Source organism: Ceratotherium simum, chromosome 12 (assembly GCF_057802395.1).
Source record: "Ceratotherium simum simum isolate JZ-2026a chromosome 12, ASM5780239v1, whole genome shotgun sequence".
In the NCBI taxonomy this organism is placed as follows: Eukaryota; Metazoa; Chordata; class Mammalia; order Perissodactyla; family Rhinocerotidae; genus Ceratotherium; species Ceratotherium simum.
Genome location: NC_141911.1, coordinates 42241775 through 42259676, shown reverse-complemented (window position 1 = coordinate 42259676; position 17902 = coordinate 42241775). Strand labels below are relative to the sequence as shown.

At 36.3% G+C, this 17902-nt stretch overlaps 1 protein-coding gene across 1 annotated transcript in view; it reads right to left on the bottom strand.

Annotated features, from left to right (window-relative positions):
• Window positions 1-361: 361 nt before the first annotated feature.
• INPP4B (inositol polyphosphate-4-phosphatase type II B) overlaps window positions 362-17902 on the bottom strand; it is a 380123-nt gene continuing 362582 nt past the window's right edge. Inside the window, exon 24 of the mRNA XM_087437582.1 lies at window positions 362-6034. Coding sequence (XP_087293708.1) covers window positions 5902-6034 — 133 coding nt within the window. The 3' untranslated portion in view covers window positions 362-5901. The remainder of the gene's footprint in view (window positions 6035-17902) is intronic.

Below are 17902 nucleotides of genomic sequence, written 5' to 3'. Positions count from 1 at the left end.
TATTCTAGACTACAAAGATCAGTGATTTGCCCAGTGCTGAAGTACTGACATCTGGTTCTTGAACCTTTTATAAAATTGTGGTTGATCTTGCTCCTGTAGAATAGCAACTCTGAAAGGTGGATTCTGCTAGTGAATAAGAGACTAACCTTGCATCAATGTAGAATTTGTTCTGTAATTGTGGTTCAGCATAAAATTAGTCTGTTCTCTTTGAAATATTGTTTAGTCTACCTTTCCAATATTTTAATTAATTTTTAGACATTGCTACATTCATGAAAATGAAAAAAAATGTATAATAGGGAGAAAAAGACAGAAACATAAAAAATAAAAATCACATTTATTTAAACAAAAATATACACACAGTGTACAATGAATATGGTTTACACAGAACAATAAAACAAAATGATATTTCTTCAAATGGCAATATAAGATGATCTAACCTATTTGTGCCTCATTTTCTAGGAATACAAATTATTGGTTCATCTAGAATATATGTTTAACATAAAAAGAAAACAAACGCCAATGTTTCAGATAAGTACCACAAGAATCTGAAAGTTAGATGCTAGGTTAAATAAAATAATAAAATATTCACATGAGAAGTATATGTATACAAAGGATTGCACATATGCAGTGAAATGGGAGTGTCTATGTAGTTATAGACAAATGGAGTCTGCCTTTTAAAGGTTTGAAAGTTCTTTAACATGAAATATTTTTTAATATTGATAGTGATATAACAGCATCACAAGAACTATATAGATAATACAGCAATCTTGCCAATATTCGAGTCAATACTGCCTGCTAGTCAATGAAACCGTACCAAGTCATCATCAAAGATGTATGGTTGGATTGTGCCCTTTTATGATTTTGGAGTAATTTAGATGATTTTAGGAAGATTGTGAATGTGTGTGAAAGTGCAACATCTTCGTAAAGAACTATATTTTCTAAAAGATAAGCAAGATATGGTTTTTCAGGCAATATCAATTGTATTAGGTCTCTCCCTTGATATTCACTCTCTCTGGGTACTATACTTAATTGTGAGCCTTGTTTTCCTTTTTCAACTTAAAATTCTAAATACTCATGTAATCTATAAAAATTCAAGCTCAGGAGAGATTATTACATGTATTTTTTTGTTGCTGGTTAATATTGCCTTACAATTTTTTCCAACTCCTTGTTACTAAAAGTCATATATGATTTGTTTCTTTGACATCAGAAATGTTTTAGACTTTCTCTTACTTGCTTAGAAATAAAATTCAAAGAGTGTTTCATGTGCACTACGACTCAGAAAATAAAAACCCAAATTCCTATACCTTAACCCTATAACTAATTGGCCTGCAATATTGTATCTAAAACATTAATTTCATTTTCCTGTTCTTAAAGACAGTTTTTACTATATATAGCATCTGTTTGGAGAGGAAGTTCTAACTTAAAACTGCTGAAGAAACAAAAGATATAACATATTGGACTTGTTTTATAAAGCAATGAAAGATAAATACGGGGGGAAAAAAGCATAGCCTTTGCAGATTGCAGCTGGGCTAAATGAATGTGAAGTCATGCTAAAACTGTCAATCAACTACACAACTCTCAGCAAATTATTCTCTTCAGTAGTGCATAATTTGTAAAGCTTCAGCTATTAGGGATGCCTTGTGTTCAATATGTTCATTTCCCTCTGTAACTGCTGATTACAGTTTTTCTCAGACCGGTTTCTTAAATCTGTGATAAAAGTTAATTTCTTTCCTAAAAGGTTAGAAAAGACGCCCTTTATATTGAACTGAAGGATTGATATACTATCCTGTTTGGAAATCTAACACCTAAGACATCCATGGTGATTTAGCATACTGCCAGAGTTTAATTTGTTTAATCTAACAGTTTGGGTTCCAACTGAGCTATATTAATTAGACTCTGCACACAGGAATATGTTACTGTTTTTCCTGCTTTTAGCAAATGCTAAAATTATAAAGTTAAAAAATTGATACTGAAGCACATTTTCAGTAATACTCTAATTAGGCTACCATTTCCCTGAATTTAGCCTGGAGCCGTTATTGCTTACACCAAAGCTGCATTGCTAAGATTTGCCTTGCCAAACATCCCACAGCGATACATTTTTAAATGCATCTCTATGATTAAATAATTTAATCATGAATAAAATATTAACATCAAATATTACTTATAGACTAATAAGAGTTTTTAAAGAGGGTAAAAACCAAAACAAAATTGCACCCATCTGAAGATGAGTGATTGCATTCAATATCATTTTAATAATTTGATACTGCTTCCAATGACTTGTTATTTTCTGGAGAAAAAATGATGGTGGAATTTAGTTGTGTGCCAGTAAATGTTTAATAACTGGCTTTCCAGGAACTAAAAGCCCCAGTTTGCAGCATTTGGCAATTTCTGTGGTGTAAATACTCCCACTGTGGTCAATTTCAAGCTACCAATGTGATGTTACTGAATGGGAAGCCAGGAAGAGATACACAGTGGCACACTATAACATACTATTTCAACTGTACTGAAACAATTGACATAAATAACCTGAAGAACACAGATAAATTGTAAATGTAGTAAAATAATCAGGAAGTGGTAAGTTTTGATTATTATCTTTGCCTTTAATAAAATTTATTCAGTTGTATTTTATAATTTAATATTTAACGACGGTTGTATTTCACTAATGGCTTACAAAATTCCTGAAAATTTAATGATCAATTCTCATGAGTCAGCATGAGCCAGTTCCAGCACACCACTGGTATCATCTCTTCTTGGCACATATCAAACTTTACATAGGGAGGGATTTGATTTGCTTGGGAAGAAAAGCATTACTCCATACAAACCTTTGTCTTTTCTACTTGGAGTCTTATTTTATGCAAAATTGATAGTTGCATACTTAGTTGAGGAAAAGAAAGGGAAGTACCCTCCATCCAGATGCTAGCTTTTAAGACTTCCCAGTTTTTCAGAGGAAAAGGTGTTAGTCTTATAAAGCGAGGACTGGAGGTTAGTTACATGGCGTATTGCTCTAACTGGGCGGTTGGTCATTTTAGCACAATTTGTCAGCTGGATTAAATGGTTGCTCTGACTCACTGGATTATTAGACTGATCAAACTATTTACATTGAAAGATTGTTTTGGCAGAGTGTAGACAAATCCAAGGCAATATTTACAAGAAGAAAACCAGCACATCATAAACGAATGGGTATATCTCAGGGTGGTTCTGCTTCAATCGAATATTTCAAACTTTTACATTTAGCTGCTTTGTGGAACAATTCCAGGTCCTGGATCTTTTGTCACTGGGTCAAAGGTAATAGGATTCCACCTTTCCTTATTTTTAAATATGTTTTCTGTAGGACTCTGTAAATAGCTAATAAGAATAGATATCTACATTTGATGATATTAGAGGGGAAATATTTTTGAGCAAAAAAAAATTATCTTGTTTGGAAATGTCATTTTCTTGGTTCAGTTTCTAGCTCAACATGATCTCCTAAAATAGGCCTGCTGGTGTATCTTTTAAATGAAAATATAGATAGAAAAGCATGACTGAGGCTGTGTTTGTACAAAGGAGATTTTAAAACTTTTTGTTTAACATTGGCTCTTTGATTTAGAAAGCCTTAACTTAAGAAATAGTGAAGATGTTTTCTAAGGATACTTGGAATATCTCTCAGGAAAGGAGCAATATTGTTGATAGAAACACAAATTTTCCTGATGAAATCCACTTTTAAAAGTATGCACAAATAGAGGCTTCCTACGGGGAAATGCAGATGACTATGCTAATATTAAAAACTTATATGCATTTGTATTACAGCAAGCTCTACTCTTTGAGACTTCTATTTTAGTACTTATTAAAAAAAAATAATCTTTGCAATGTCTTCCAAAAATAGAAAATCTTATTGTTGGGTTTCTATTTAATTAATATTTTTTCCATATATGAGTCAAGAGGTTTCATCTTTAAAAATACAAACAGAAATTATTGTTTATAAGAGTATTTACAGGATGATAAATCACTTAAGGTCTCTTGGAAGCCTCTGAATGAGGTTTCATAGTTATTCAAGGAAACCTCTGTCATCTCAGCCTCTTTACCCTAAATCCAATGGGATAATGAAAATAACCACAAATCCTACCATTTTCAAATGAAATTGAACAATTCAAAGATTGTATTTAATCACTGAAATGGAGAATGAGGTATAAATGAGAACACCAAGATAACTTTGTCCATAAGTAGATCCACAGTAGACAGTACCTTTTTATTAAAAAGGCTGTAAATAGTTTGGCAACTGCCTCGAGTATAATGCCCATGAGGCATTAGCTAAAATAATAGATTGATAATTTTAATATTAAAAGCCCCAAAGGGTTATCTCAAATTTGTAGTAATTTGAAAAACCCAACATGAGTCTAGAGATCTGTTTGGAATCCTTATTTCAGCAAGCATTTTTGTCAAGGAGCTATCACATTAGCTATGGAAGCCCCATAATATCGACTGTTGAATGCGGTCATAGCTAAGGGATGTCTATGTAATAAACCTCTGGCATTTCCAAGCCTCTAGATGGCACTCTCCTCTGATGAGAAGAGAAAAAGAACAAATTCTTAAAATTTGGAGAAAATAGGTTTCATTTGTTCAGACCTTTGTACTCTAAGCATCAATTCCAGTGATAAATGCCAATTTCTATTTAACTATCTAGCATTCTTGCCTAATATTCATGTATATTTAACATGGAAATTTGGAGAAGAGTCAAGCCACAGACTAGGAAGGTAAGAAGAGATTGTAAGCATGGTTCTAAAATTATCTCGCTGGGTGATTGGGGGCATATTTTCCTTTGTGCTTTATCTATCCATTTATAATGGTGTTATACAAAATGATCTCTAAGTCAACTTCTAATTTGGAATTTTGGAAAACCTATGGTGTTATTTTATTGAATAAGGACAAATTTGAAATTCGGGTTAACAGAAATAATTGTTTTGGTTTATCATTAGTTATGGTTGCATATGTTTTAAAAGGTTTATTCACCTATACTAATCTACACAAGACAATGCACACTTACACTCTCTATATTCTATGCCAAGATGACTGATAGAAAACATCTCAAAGATATTTTATTGACTTTCATGAACTTGACTACATAAAGTTCAGGCTGACGAGAATTTTCATTTTGGACATCAACAGGCTGATCATCTTTAATTTCCTGGCAGTTTCACTTCCTCACAGTGTTTTGGCTATTATACTATAAAATTTTCTCTATTGCCACTTCTACAACTGGGCCATACAATCCAAGTCAGAGTTTTAAAAAGATACTATGTTTTTAAAAAGTAACTTTACTGCTTTACTAACACTGTTCATCTATCTGTTTAGGAAGAGAAGTCAAACCTCAATTGAATGATACAAGTCTTTGCAAGCACACCTGTTAACTTTTCCGTAGTCAAGATCATGAGTTAACTCTACCTAATTTCAATTCACCAGAAAAATATTTTTTAAATCCCACAAATGGGCTCTAAGGTGATGTGTGAGAAAGGCTGTGAAATAATATCTCAAAGTCTCTCTCCCCTTTACACTCTCCTATCCTCATTTGGCAGGGAGAGTGCCACTCTCTGAACCACTTCTAGCTCTCTTGTAGCAACCTATATTTTCTCAGAGTCTTTCCTTAAAATACTTCATGAGTGAAATTAACACTTTCTGAGCAGATCTCAACCAGCAAGGGGGTCAATACCTAGAAGCTTAGAACGAGAAACACAAATTATTTAAGAATTTTTTAAATGGATATCTTTTAGAGTAATATGCTGGTAACTAATTCAAATATTTCTGAGATTGGGGCAAACATCCCTGATCACCTCCATCCACAAATTCATAACAATAAAAAAATGAAAAAGGTGGAGATTATCCAAGTGAAGCGTATTTGTGTTCCTGTTTATTTACATGTTGGTAAATTTAGGTGTCGGCTTTTCCATAAGTCCCCTCTGGAGGTCTGTAGTACTTGGGGAAAGCCATCAGCTGTATCATGTTGAAAGCATACTTTCTGCATTTGATATTCTTCAGGACATTCTCTATGCGGCATCCTTCTCTGGTGAAAGGGGAAAAAGTACAACTTCATGAAACACAGAATAAATAAATATGCTTTATTTGTTCAATGCAGAGTTGCAGCAACAGTCCAAGTAAAAATAACAAAGATTCAACTCTACATTTTTCTTTTTTTTCCACAAATGATGATACATCTTACAAAATTAAATCCTAGGCCAGGCCCAATACCGTTATTGCCCGCAGAAAGAGATGATTAAAGTCTCTTTGCTCTTAACAGATATTTAAGGTTTAATAAACTCTTTAAATATACTTTGCTCCACAATACAGCTTCACTTTAATTTCATAAATATATCTGCCTTTTTATAACTTTTCCACAAATTAATTTCTCAGTCTCTTTAAAACACATTAAAATCTATATGTAGCCCTAAGGATGCAGGTTCTAGGAATAAGGCATTTAATTTATTAAGTCTGGCCCTATAGATTTTTAAAGGAAAGTTTCATTTCTATTTTACTTCATTATTTTAGCTGTGCAACAAAGAGAAAAAATGGCTTTCTGAGCAGCCTGGTCCAAGTCTCAGCTTTACAGAGGAAGAGTGCTTGTGCACAGGACAGTACAAAAAGTCACAGGTGCGGAAAACGGTGCCTCAAGACACAAACAAGACCTTGTTAAAAAGAATAGAAAAGTACTCTGAAAGCCAAATCAACCAAACAATAGTTACAAACAGGTTAATTTAATTACAAAACATAAATAGCCATTCTCTCCATAAAGTTGCTTGACAGAAAAGGGTTAATTGCAGCAAAGAAATAACATAACTAACAGGTTAAGAAATAGAACAGAATGTTCTATCAGCTGATGGCAACAACGACATTAGCACAGTGGAAATAAAGTCTGGAACCTCCCACATCTCTAGGACTTGTCTCCGAGTTTCAGTGTGTTGTGCAAATTCAGTCTTAATTTCTTTAATAAATTTAATGGGAAGAGGAAGAGGAGGTGCAGAACTTCAAGCTTTCAGGATTCTGTTCTTTGTCTTATTCCAAAGACAGTAATTTAAAAATTCTTCTTGAGCTAGTTAACAGTGGGAAACACTTTTCCATGAACAAAAGAGCAAAATAATTCACTGAATGCATAGTAATTCTTTCTTTTAGATTTTAGGAAAAACAAAGAAACACAATTCAAACATTTGTCTTTTCTTTTAAATTATGTGGATCTGAAAATGTAGAAATATTACAGCATTGTCCTCATAATTTAAAGTCCATTGTCATTTGTAGAAAAGAAAGGAATACAACGTAAAACTTATTGGTATTTGGCTAATAGTAATGCAAGACTTAAAATAAGCCACACAACTAGCAGATGTGAGCTGACAAGCAGCAAGGCGACAGGATAGAAGTGTCGAGAAGTTGGCTTGTTATCAGTTAGACAGCCTGTTTCAGGATCATCAGATTCATTCAGTGCTCCCTGGGTTTGTCTGCTGTTAAACAGGGGAGGTTTAGGGGAAAAAAGAAGATAGTATAGCATTCAAACAGTAAAGAAATTCAACCTTACATATTCTGAAATACAACACATTATCTCATACAATACAGCTGTTTCAGATGAAGTTTTTATACTAAATAGCCCCAATTACATCGTGTGTACTTTTTCTCACTGTACGACATTGACAGATGTATTAAAAAAGGAGATTCCTTTTGCTTTTTATGCAAGAAGGAAGAGAGAGATACTATGATGATATTCACATGGGTTGAATGTGTATGTACAAGGAAGAATCAAATAAGCATAACAGCACCAATAAACAAGACTGCAAGAATAAAACTAAAATATGGGACAGCCCATAAAAAATAATCTGATGAATACATCTCTGGAAAATGAAATGGGCGACATAGTATGTAGTGAAGCAAACGGATGTGCCTGGCACATTTAAACACACCATCTATTGGTATTGTACCTATATAATGTATTTAACGTTATAAAAATGATTTATGGAAATGGTTTGGTATTTAAAATGACCGAAACATCTGACATGTCATCCTTGCCAGCCATAAGATTAGTTTAACAAACCCCGACTCAGCGCCCTTCTGTTAGTTCAGCTCATAAATTATGTTGTCCCCTGCTCATCTTACTTACATGAGGCCAACTCCATCTCCTATGGACTCCTGATCTTAAAAGAGATCCATATTTGCAGAGCAACACTTTGGAAAATAAAAGATTCTAAATTCCCAGGTGGTATATATTCCGTGTAAGTAAAAAATGGGCATTTGTAATTGGGCTTAAAAGCAGCTCCAATTATAGCAAACCTGAAACATGTCATACTGGTATATGTTGAAAATAAAAGTTCCTTTCTATGGTATATTTCATCAGTATTCAGAGTATTCAGAATTTCAATCACGCTCAGTTGTCAAGGTGTGGTCTCATCCCTGTCAGATCCTCTAGGTTTTGAGGCAGAACACTGGTTGTTGCTCAGTCTTAGGAAGTCATGCAAAGGCAACTTCTACACGGGCACCTTAGCTTGCCTGGCCCCCTTCAACCAGTTGCAGCCCCTGAAAAGCCCTATACAGAAACTTTTGACCAGGTGTTGACCACATCAGTGGCCACATTTGGACAAGTCACAGTTATTTCAAACAGCAATCTGACTTAGTTTAAAACACCAAATCAATCACTCCGTGCTGTGCTCCAGTGCTTCCTTATTGTTTGGTAAGACCTAAGGACTATGGATCAACTGACAAAGTGAAATAGACACTTATCTGGAAAACAAATGGTTTATTGAGCAAGATGGAGGATTATTTTGGACTTGCATAATTCCCATTGTCAGTTGAACAAGTAACTTGTTCAACTTGTTCAACAACTAAGGTACTTGTTCAACTTTCTACTGCACATTAGGTAGGAAATATACAGCAGAGTTTAAAGTATTGATCCCTTTGAATATGACTATGCAAAGCTTCATTGTCCTATATTATTTCTTGGATTGGCTTCTCAGGCTGCTTGAAATTCCTACATTGCTCATCCCAGGGAAATATTTTATTCATTTGTTCAATCAAGTATTACCAATGTGCATCTCATTCTTTTAAAATTTCTATTTTTCGTATATTCCATAAAGTCTATAATCTGCTAGTAGAGTAACACACAGAGAGGCAGCTGTGGTCTAGTTGATAAGAGCATGGACTCTGGAGTCAGACAACCTGGGTTCAAGCTTGGTTCAGTCATTTGCTAGTTAAGTGGCCCGGGGAAAATTATTTAACATTTCATGTCTCAACTTCCTTATCTGTAAAATGGTGTTAATAATACCTACTTCACAGAGCTGCTATGAAGTATCACCAGTAAGTCAACACTTACAAAGTTTTTAGAACAGAGCCTGGCATAGAATAGGCATTCAATAAAGGTTATTATTGTTATATCATTTGTATATCAATAAGTATACACATCTTTTAGTGTAGGTAGAATCTTTCTAACTAGTAGGAATGTATAATCAAACAAGGTTGTGAGCCACTCATCTAGCCCCATTGGTGCTCAAAAGTGGACGTGCCCATGGGGTGGTGTTGGAGGAGCAGAGGGCTGATCAGAGAAGTTTGCTTTTATCAATATAATTTGTTTAGGTCTCTGCAGAAGAATTTGTGCACCACCCCAGTGACCACATTTGGACAAACAATAGTGATAATTATTTCAAACAAACCACGTAGCAATCTGAATTAGTTTCAAACATCAAATCAACTATGCTGTGGTCTGGTTGAAAGGAATAGTTGAAAATAACTGGTCTATTTCATGCTTGAACAATCCTGGGAGTGACAAAAGAACACTTTTCAAAGAAGTTTATTCTACACACAGATAGCTGGGGAGGGGGTTCAGTTACAAAACATGTGTGCAGGCATGTCAGGGAGGGTAGGAGAGGGGCTGGGATAAAGGGCCACGAGAGGCTGGGTAGGTGACTTTAAGGTCTCCTTGGACTTTCAGATGCACAAAGTAAAGAGAGAGGCTCTGAAGTAACGCTTGCCTTTTCCTCTCCCCACTTCCAGCACAACTGGCTGCATAAACTCCAGCAAATACTCAACTCTTTCCATTAAAACTTCTGCATATGCACAGGAACAATAGGATTGTTAAAAGGACCAAATAAGATGATACACGCAAAAAACTCAGCACAGTACCAGGCATAAAATAAGGCCTGAAAAAATGTTAGCTGTTGTCCTGACTATTATCACTCATATCCTCCTCCTTAACACTCCCCCCTGTCCAGGTTTAAGGTTAAGGTTATCTGCAGCAAATCTTAACAACTTTGTTGAAAGTTGATTCCTCTCCAATGTTTTCTGTTAGAAGAGAAGTAGTTTTATCTATCTATCTATCTATCTATCTATCTATCTATCTATCTATCTATCACTTATCTATCATAGTATACATATTACATTCTGATTACAATTTTAGGTTAAATATTAACCACAATCTATCAATATAGGGATATAGAAATACTCTTTCCCAACAGGGCCACATAGACAGGCTCTGGTTGAGGAGTAGATTACTGGCTGAAAAGTAAGTTGAAAGGAACCTTATAACAGTCCTTACTCCAAAAATAGGGGACTAGTTTATACCAGTTGACTTTTTTTCTACAACTGCCAGAGCACATTTAACATTTTCCAGTCTGCTTGTTGTATGTGCCTTCCAAGTGAAAATTACTAAATTAAAATGTTGCCTTTTTTTTTTTTGTTTTTGGAGGGGCAGTTTTATAATTGAGTTGATTTATTGTTTACGAACTGCAATCTCTGGAGATTAGAATAATACATTAAAACGTCTCACATATAATCATTATATTATTCAGCTGGAATTAAAAGCAACACGGCCTATGTGGCTGCCACAGAACTTAAAGCTTGAGGCCCATGTCCATGCCACCGAGTGCACACAGGTGCTCTGGGGCTGCTTCGTTGCTTCCTGCTAAGAACAGCACAAATGGTCATTTCTTCACGGCCACAGATGAATTTTTAAGCACTCTGCAAGTGCAAACTGCAAAGGATGTATTAAGTAGTAATATTAGTAATTTCCTCACAGGGAGATTATAACAAATAATTAATTAGTGGCTGCCTTGGAAGATCCCCCGACAATGCAATGTCATTAGTTTTAGCCATCGCTGACTGGTAGATCACCATGGAAGCAAGTCACAATATTGTCTCCACTGAAAATGTGACATGATCAGACATTTAAGGGCAGTTACTGAATCCGCAGGACAGAAAATAATTTTCTTCCTCAAAGACCTGTCAAAGCAATCATTTAAAAGAGAAACAAGTAAAAGGAAATGTCTCACTTTAAACACATCACTGCCTCCATGAGGAGACATTGCCTTAAATAAAACCCAATGTGTGTTACTTGATGGTATTTGCTTGTTTCTCCCTCTTTTCTGTCCGTGACTACTGCTAAATCCTAGATCACAAGTCCCCCACTGCAGGCATCCTCTCCAGTTATTTAGACCTCTAATAATAAAAGTTAGAGTCCTCCTATCTTCTCCTGCTGGGTAATTATTCATTAATAGTTTTGATATTTTATTCCTTTAACCACTATAGCTCTTCAAGCTCCCCCAAAGGTAAATTACCAATTAAAACTGAATTGAAAAATCTTTGCTTTTGACCATAAAGCTGATTTCCCATGCTAAAAGGAGACCATTTCACATTGAATTACATCCAAGTTCAGAGCTATGGGCATACCACCTTGAAATTATGAGCCCAGAGTTTAAAGCCAATATCTTACAGAGCTTTATCTGACTCTACATTCACCTGATGAATCAATCTTTATTGAGCACCATGTTTCAGGCCCTAGACTGTTGAATTGGGTCAGATTTTAAACTGGCAGATCTGTCTAAAAATGAATATGATGTAAGTCTGGTATCAATAAGAGCTTTGAGAGTGGTACAGAAACCATAGAATCATAGATTCAGATGTAAAATTGCCTTTAAAAAAATCTTTAAGTTGAATGTACACATTTTATAGATGAGGAAATAAACTTAAAGGACTTGCCTATGCTTCTACAACAGCAAGTTGCAAGGAAAGGATCCTGAGAATGTAGTTTCCCTGGTTTACAGTTTGCTTATATCATAGTCAAGTAAGATAAGGGAACAAGGATTTTTTGTTTTCAATTTAGATCAAGGTCCATGAAATTTAACTTCTCAAAATACTCTTAGATGACAAACTATCTACCAAAACTTTCCAAAAATTCAATTTATAATTGGAATATTAAAAGTAGATTTCCAGAACTTTTTAAAAATGGTGCAACTATTTAAATATAGGCAAAATTTTAATAAAAGCGTATCAAGGGGGGAATAATTTCCATTGGCCTAGAAGCAAAATTAGCCTTTGTGGTCACTGGATCACTAGCCATATTTAAAATGTCTTCTTTATCCTAAGTGGATTTCAGAATCTAATTCAAAATATATTAGTCAACCACAAGAAAAGCCCCTAAATGAAGAAATTACTCAGAAGACAGAAAACTGTCACTGCTTTAAGTGTCTGCGTCATAGAATGTTTCTAATAACCCTGGGCAAGTTTGCTATAACAGAAAGAAGAGTATTAAGCAAAATATGCAATCAGAGGAAATCCTCCCCATAGGGCACTGCATACATTTCTGGACATGGCATTCACGGAGGGCTACTGTCAACTAGAGGATACCAGAGTATGGTAACCAGGAAGACGATAGTGGACTTGGAACCTGGCATATCAGAAAAGACTGAAGACAGTGAGGTTGAGAATTTCATTGGTTTGGAAAAGCAGAAAATTTATGATTAAGTGGTTGTTGATCTCAGATAATCAAAGGATCTGTAATTTAAAGTCTGGGCACCTTGGAAAGCAATGGAAGTGTATGCAGTAAAGAAAGAGATTTCTTATGTATCACGTCCTATCATGTGATAGCTGCTTTGTAGATATTATTGCATTCATTCCTTACAAAAAGTTCAAACTGGTCAGTGTTATTATCTCCACAGGCTCAAAAGGGATGCACAACTTGCTCAAGTAGCAGAGAGGGGATTTTTATCCCTGTCTGGCTAACAAAAAAACCATACTCCTTTCCCTTTATGATTGGGATCCTACTACCTCTCAGGAACTGGCAGGTGTGATTTCTTGCCAGTTGTTAGATTAGATTAAGTGGCGTCTACAGTTGCTTTCATCTCTACGTTCCTGGGATTCTCTGATTCTATTAAAACACAACCGCAGTACTCTAGAGATGTATATTTTTTCTACGAGTAGAATAAGTGACAGTTCAGTAAGAAATAGTTGGGGCAGCTTGCAAAAATCAAAAAACCCAGAGCATGTTGACACTATATTTGGTCTCTAAAGTTGTTCTTGCTCATTCTTATCTATTTTCATATTCTATGTTCAGAATTAAAAACAAGAAAAACCCCTGACGTATTTGACTGTTTTAATTTAATTTCTCCCTGGTACCACTTTTTGCAGTCTTCTTCCCATTTCACTCTGTGAGTTTTATAAAGTATCTGGAAAATAGGAATATCTTCTTGTCAGAAAAAGCAAGGCTCCAGTAGTGACACTTTCAGACAGTATCTAACCATTGCTTTGAAGAACAAGTACATATGCCCAGAAGAACAACTCGAGAAAAGACAGGAGAGTGGCCTGGTATCAAATCTAAATGTATGTTATAAAAAAAAGTTTAAAAAGAAAAAAAGAAAGGAGAAGGAAACACAATGAGTTGAAAGTATAATTGCTTCCATCAGACCATTATCAGAGAACTGATCCCAGTTTTGATCTTTGAATTTTAGAAAGGAGAATATTTGAATGAAGTCCAGAAAGAGATATCATAAATGATTAAAGGACTGAAGAAAAAAGCTTTGGAGGAAGTGCTGAAGGTTAATTTTGTTTGGATAAAAGAAGGCTAATATGCGATGTGATCGCTATATTCAAATATATGTAAGACAATGGTAAAATGATTTTTGAGATATGAATTTGTGTTTTGCTCTCTTGTATTTCAGGCTGTAGTACAAAGCAACTGCCCCAGGGATTCTAACAGTACTGAAAGCAAGAGCTGCCTGAACTAAATAGATTTGTCCTTCTTTAATCTCACGACAGAAAATGTTAGGTGTCCCTTGAGGGGGAAAAGAATCTTTGAGGGTTGAGAGAGATAAAAGAGGGAGAGAGAGAAGCAAAACGACAGGGAGAAAGAGAGACAAAGAGCAGTGACTGGGGAGAGGAAAAAGGGACAGAAGTTGGTGCCAGGAGGGTGAAGCTTTGTGCATTGTTCTGTGTCCCTGCCTGGTGAGGAAGGACCACCAGAGGTGGAGGGTGTGAGATGCATCTAGAGAGGCTGATCCTCACTCACTGGTCAGCTTCGCCGAAGATTCCTTTGTCTTGAGATTGGCTTGGATGCAATGAAATGAAAGGGTTTAAAGGTACCATAATGCATAGGAAATGGGCACATCAGTGGCTACAACTGACACAGACAAGCTTTCTACAAGTTTCAGTGCAAGATAAGACCTGTGGCAAGAGGAGCGCACAAAATAACAGAGATTGACTTTCCACCAGCCTGGCTGGATAGGAGCTGAAACATGGAATGAAGCTTGTTTAAACAAACTTTTTAAAAAGAAACAAAACACATTACATCCTATATACTTGAGTTAGTGGGTAGATAAATAGGGAAAATCTACGAAGAAATAAGTGCGTAGGTGTAGATATACACTTATAACTCATTTTCTATTTTCCATGCAATATAATTAGCTTTTCTTTGTACAAGAGCTCCAACAAGACGACTTAGCTTTAATTGCTGCAATGTAGCAGTCAGATAGAAGAAAGGAGACATCATGATAACATTCTGTAAGTGTGTTTGTTGCTCAAGTACCTAAAAATATCAACAACCATTGTCTCATTGCTCTAGCTTGTCACTCTCCTGGGGTTTGGGATAACTTTTATCTCCCAGTTAAGAGGAAACTAACACGGAAAAATATAAGACTTCTGATTCCATTCTTGATAAGCACCAGACAGAGGTAAATCCATCGCCAGCTAGCTTTCCTGGCGGAGCTGGGAACCTAGCAGAGCAGGTGGCCTGATTCCACAGGCTGCTCTTAAACTCTCAAATAAAAATAAAAGTCTATTTATACCAATAGATTATAGCCTATGTTATTCTGAAAGTAGCCTAGGAAATGTAGCAGGTATCAGTCAATGAATAAATATTTGGACAGGTATAATAGGAAAGACAATCAGCTCGGCTCCCTATTATCTATTCAGTTAAATTTCAACTTTTTCCCTTTAAAAGGGAAAATGTTAACATCTATCTGATAGGATTATTGTGAGATTATGTAAAGGCACCTACCACATTCTTAGCAGTAAAAATAAGTAAATAAGTAAATTAAAAAATCCCCTCTCTTTCCCTCCCCTTGCTAAATTTCATTTCTTGTACAGATAGTGAGTAACTTAACCAGATGTGCAGCAGCTTAGTTCCAGCTCTTTCTGCTCTTGTTCTCTCTAACGCTGAGCTGCCCCAGGATTGAGGACAGCACACTTTACCTTCCTATACTATGAACACTTTCTTTAGGCGATTTCAACCCATCCCATGACTTGAATGTCATTTTATGCTCATGAATCCTAAACTTATCTCTTCAGTTTAAACCTCTTCTCTGAATTACAGACACATATTGCATCTTCACTTGGATGCCTAACAGACATTTTAAGTTAATGAAGGGTAGCAGAACATGTTGCCCCCAAATATGCCACACTGGCGTAGGATTATTTTGAGCTAAAGGCATTTAAAAAACAGCAGGTGCAAGAGGGGTGCTCTGACCTCCCCTTTTCTTCCTGAAAGTGGGAGATGACACTTCCATGTGAAAGATGCCCTTCCTACACCAGGAGGAAAGAAACATTCTTATCTTCAGAGAGTCAATGTGGAGAAAATTCTATACAACAGACCTAGATGAAATAATTCTTATCTTCCTCTAGCCGCCCCCCCCCCCATATATTTGAGTAACTTTTCCACAATTGCCTCTCTTTGTTCAGCCTAGTATAAAAGCATTTAGGTTTTGACACTTCTTTGAGTCTTCATTTTCTTTTGAAGATTTCCGTGTACATGTAACATTTGTATGCTTTTCTCCTATTAATCTGTCTTATGTCAATTTAATTCTCAGGCCCAGCCAGAGAACCAAAGAGGGCAGAGGAAAAATTTCACCTCCTCTATAGTTTCAAGGCCAAAACATAACTTGAGGGCATCTACTCTGCCGCCATTCCAGATCGGCTCCTCCCTTCCGTCCCATGACTGGAAATGACACTCACCCACTCAGATATTCACATTAAGCACCGCAGCTCTCCCTGATTCTTCTGCATTCTTTACACCCCACATCCATCCATCAGCTAGTCAGACCACTTCGCACCATCTCCACTGCTAAACCGGACTGTGATCCACTGTCACTTTGCTCTTATACTAATAGAGGCAGTTTTCCTGCCTTCATCATTCTTGCCCCCCATTAGGTCTCACTAAATCCTAATGTATCCATTTAGACACACGACAAAGCAACCAATGCACTACTCTAGTTGCATTCTAAAACCATTTCCTGAAGAGCTTTTATGGAATGAAAATCAGGTTGCATCCCAGCTGCCCACAAGGAGCCTAGCTTGCCAAAATAGCAGTGGTGCTTATCCACCTGCAGGGCGGTGGAAATATTTCAACTTCTCAGCACCGAGACCGAACCTCCTGAATCTCAAGGAAGAAGTTCAGCTGTACCCTCTTGCTCCACAATCTCTTGGTCCCAGGTTTTCAATCCCCTCCCACCAAGGCCATGGTATTTCTATGGTTTTACAGTCAGCTGGATGAATCCTGTGAACCTTTTTCAGGGATGAAATCCTGCTTTCGGTCTTCCTTGTTGTGTGTGACATGGAGGGAACTGAGTATGAATCAGCTCAACATCAGGCCACCATTCTTGATGTTGTATATCCTCAAACATTCACTTCAACCTACCCTGGATTAGACCCTCCAAAAGAATCAATTTAGAGTTTTTGCCCCTGGAACTGCTAGAATATTCATCATCTTCTCTAGAAGGACAGGGTCTCTCTCTTTCTCCTACCTTCAAATCTTTTCCCATTCCTATTTCCCAATTCTCCCTTTACTCTCACCATCCCATGAAAACAGCGTGATGCTACAATTTATGTTATTAGCTACTGGAAGTAAAGGCTTATGAAAATCCTAGGGGAAGTGATAGGTTCAAGAATCTTAGAGTTTAGTTTCGGGATATAAGTGCACAGTTAAAAACAACAACAACAGTTATACGACTATGAAAAAGGCAGAATATAAAATATGAAAGAGACCAAGGAGGAATAACTCCAAGGTGTAACTCGAAGTGCTTTACAGATATTATCACTGCTGTCTGCTGCAAGGATCCAAAGATCAGGGAAAGTGTCTTAGAGAACTAGACTTTTGTGATCAATGGTGAAAACTGAATAGAATTTCAATAGCTAGAAATTAGGTGGGTTGGGGGGATACAAATAACGTGGAAATGCATGGAAACAGGAAAATGTCAGCTGCTTTTGGGAATGACTCATAGTCTGCTTTGGTTAAAATAATAGGGCATCAAGGAAATCAATGAAAGCAGGAAAATCAAATATTAGGATACTTTCTTTTTTTGTTGTGTATTTATTTTAGGCATTTTCTAAAATAAACATTTTGCAATAAGAAATTCAACTATATTGTTTTAAAATGAGATGGGGCTATGTTGCAAATGTTGGTTGATGGCAAAAACTCAGACCTTATTCTCCAGATGGTGGGTGGGCAAACACTGAGCAGCAGAGTAGTGTGATTAGCTATGCTGTAGTACAGTGCCTGGCAGCAGTGGCCAGGATGGCTTGAGCCAGGACAGCAGGGATGGAATAAATAAGAGGCATGAAGACCAATTAGGAGGCTATTTAAGAGTCAGGGCAAGAAATGATGAGGGCTTGAACTTGGAGTGAAGGGAAAGGGTGAGGA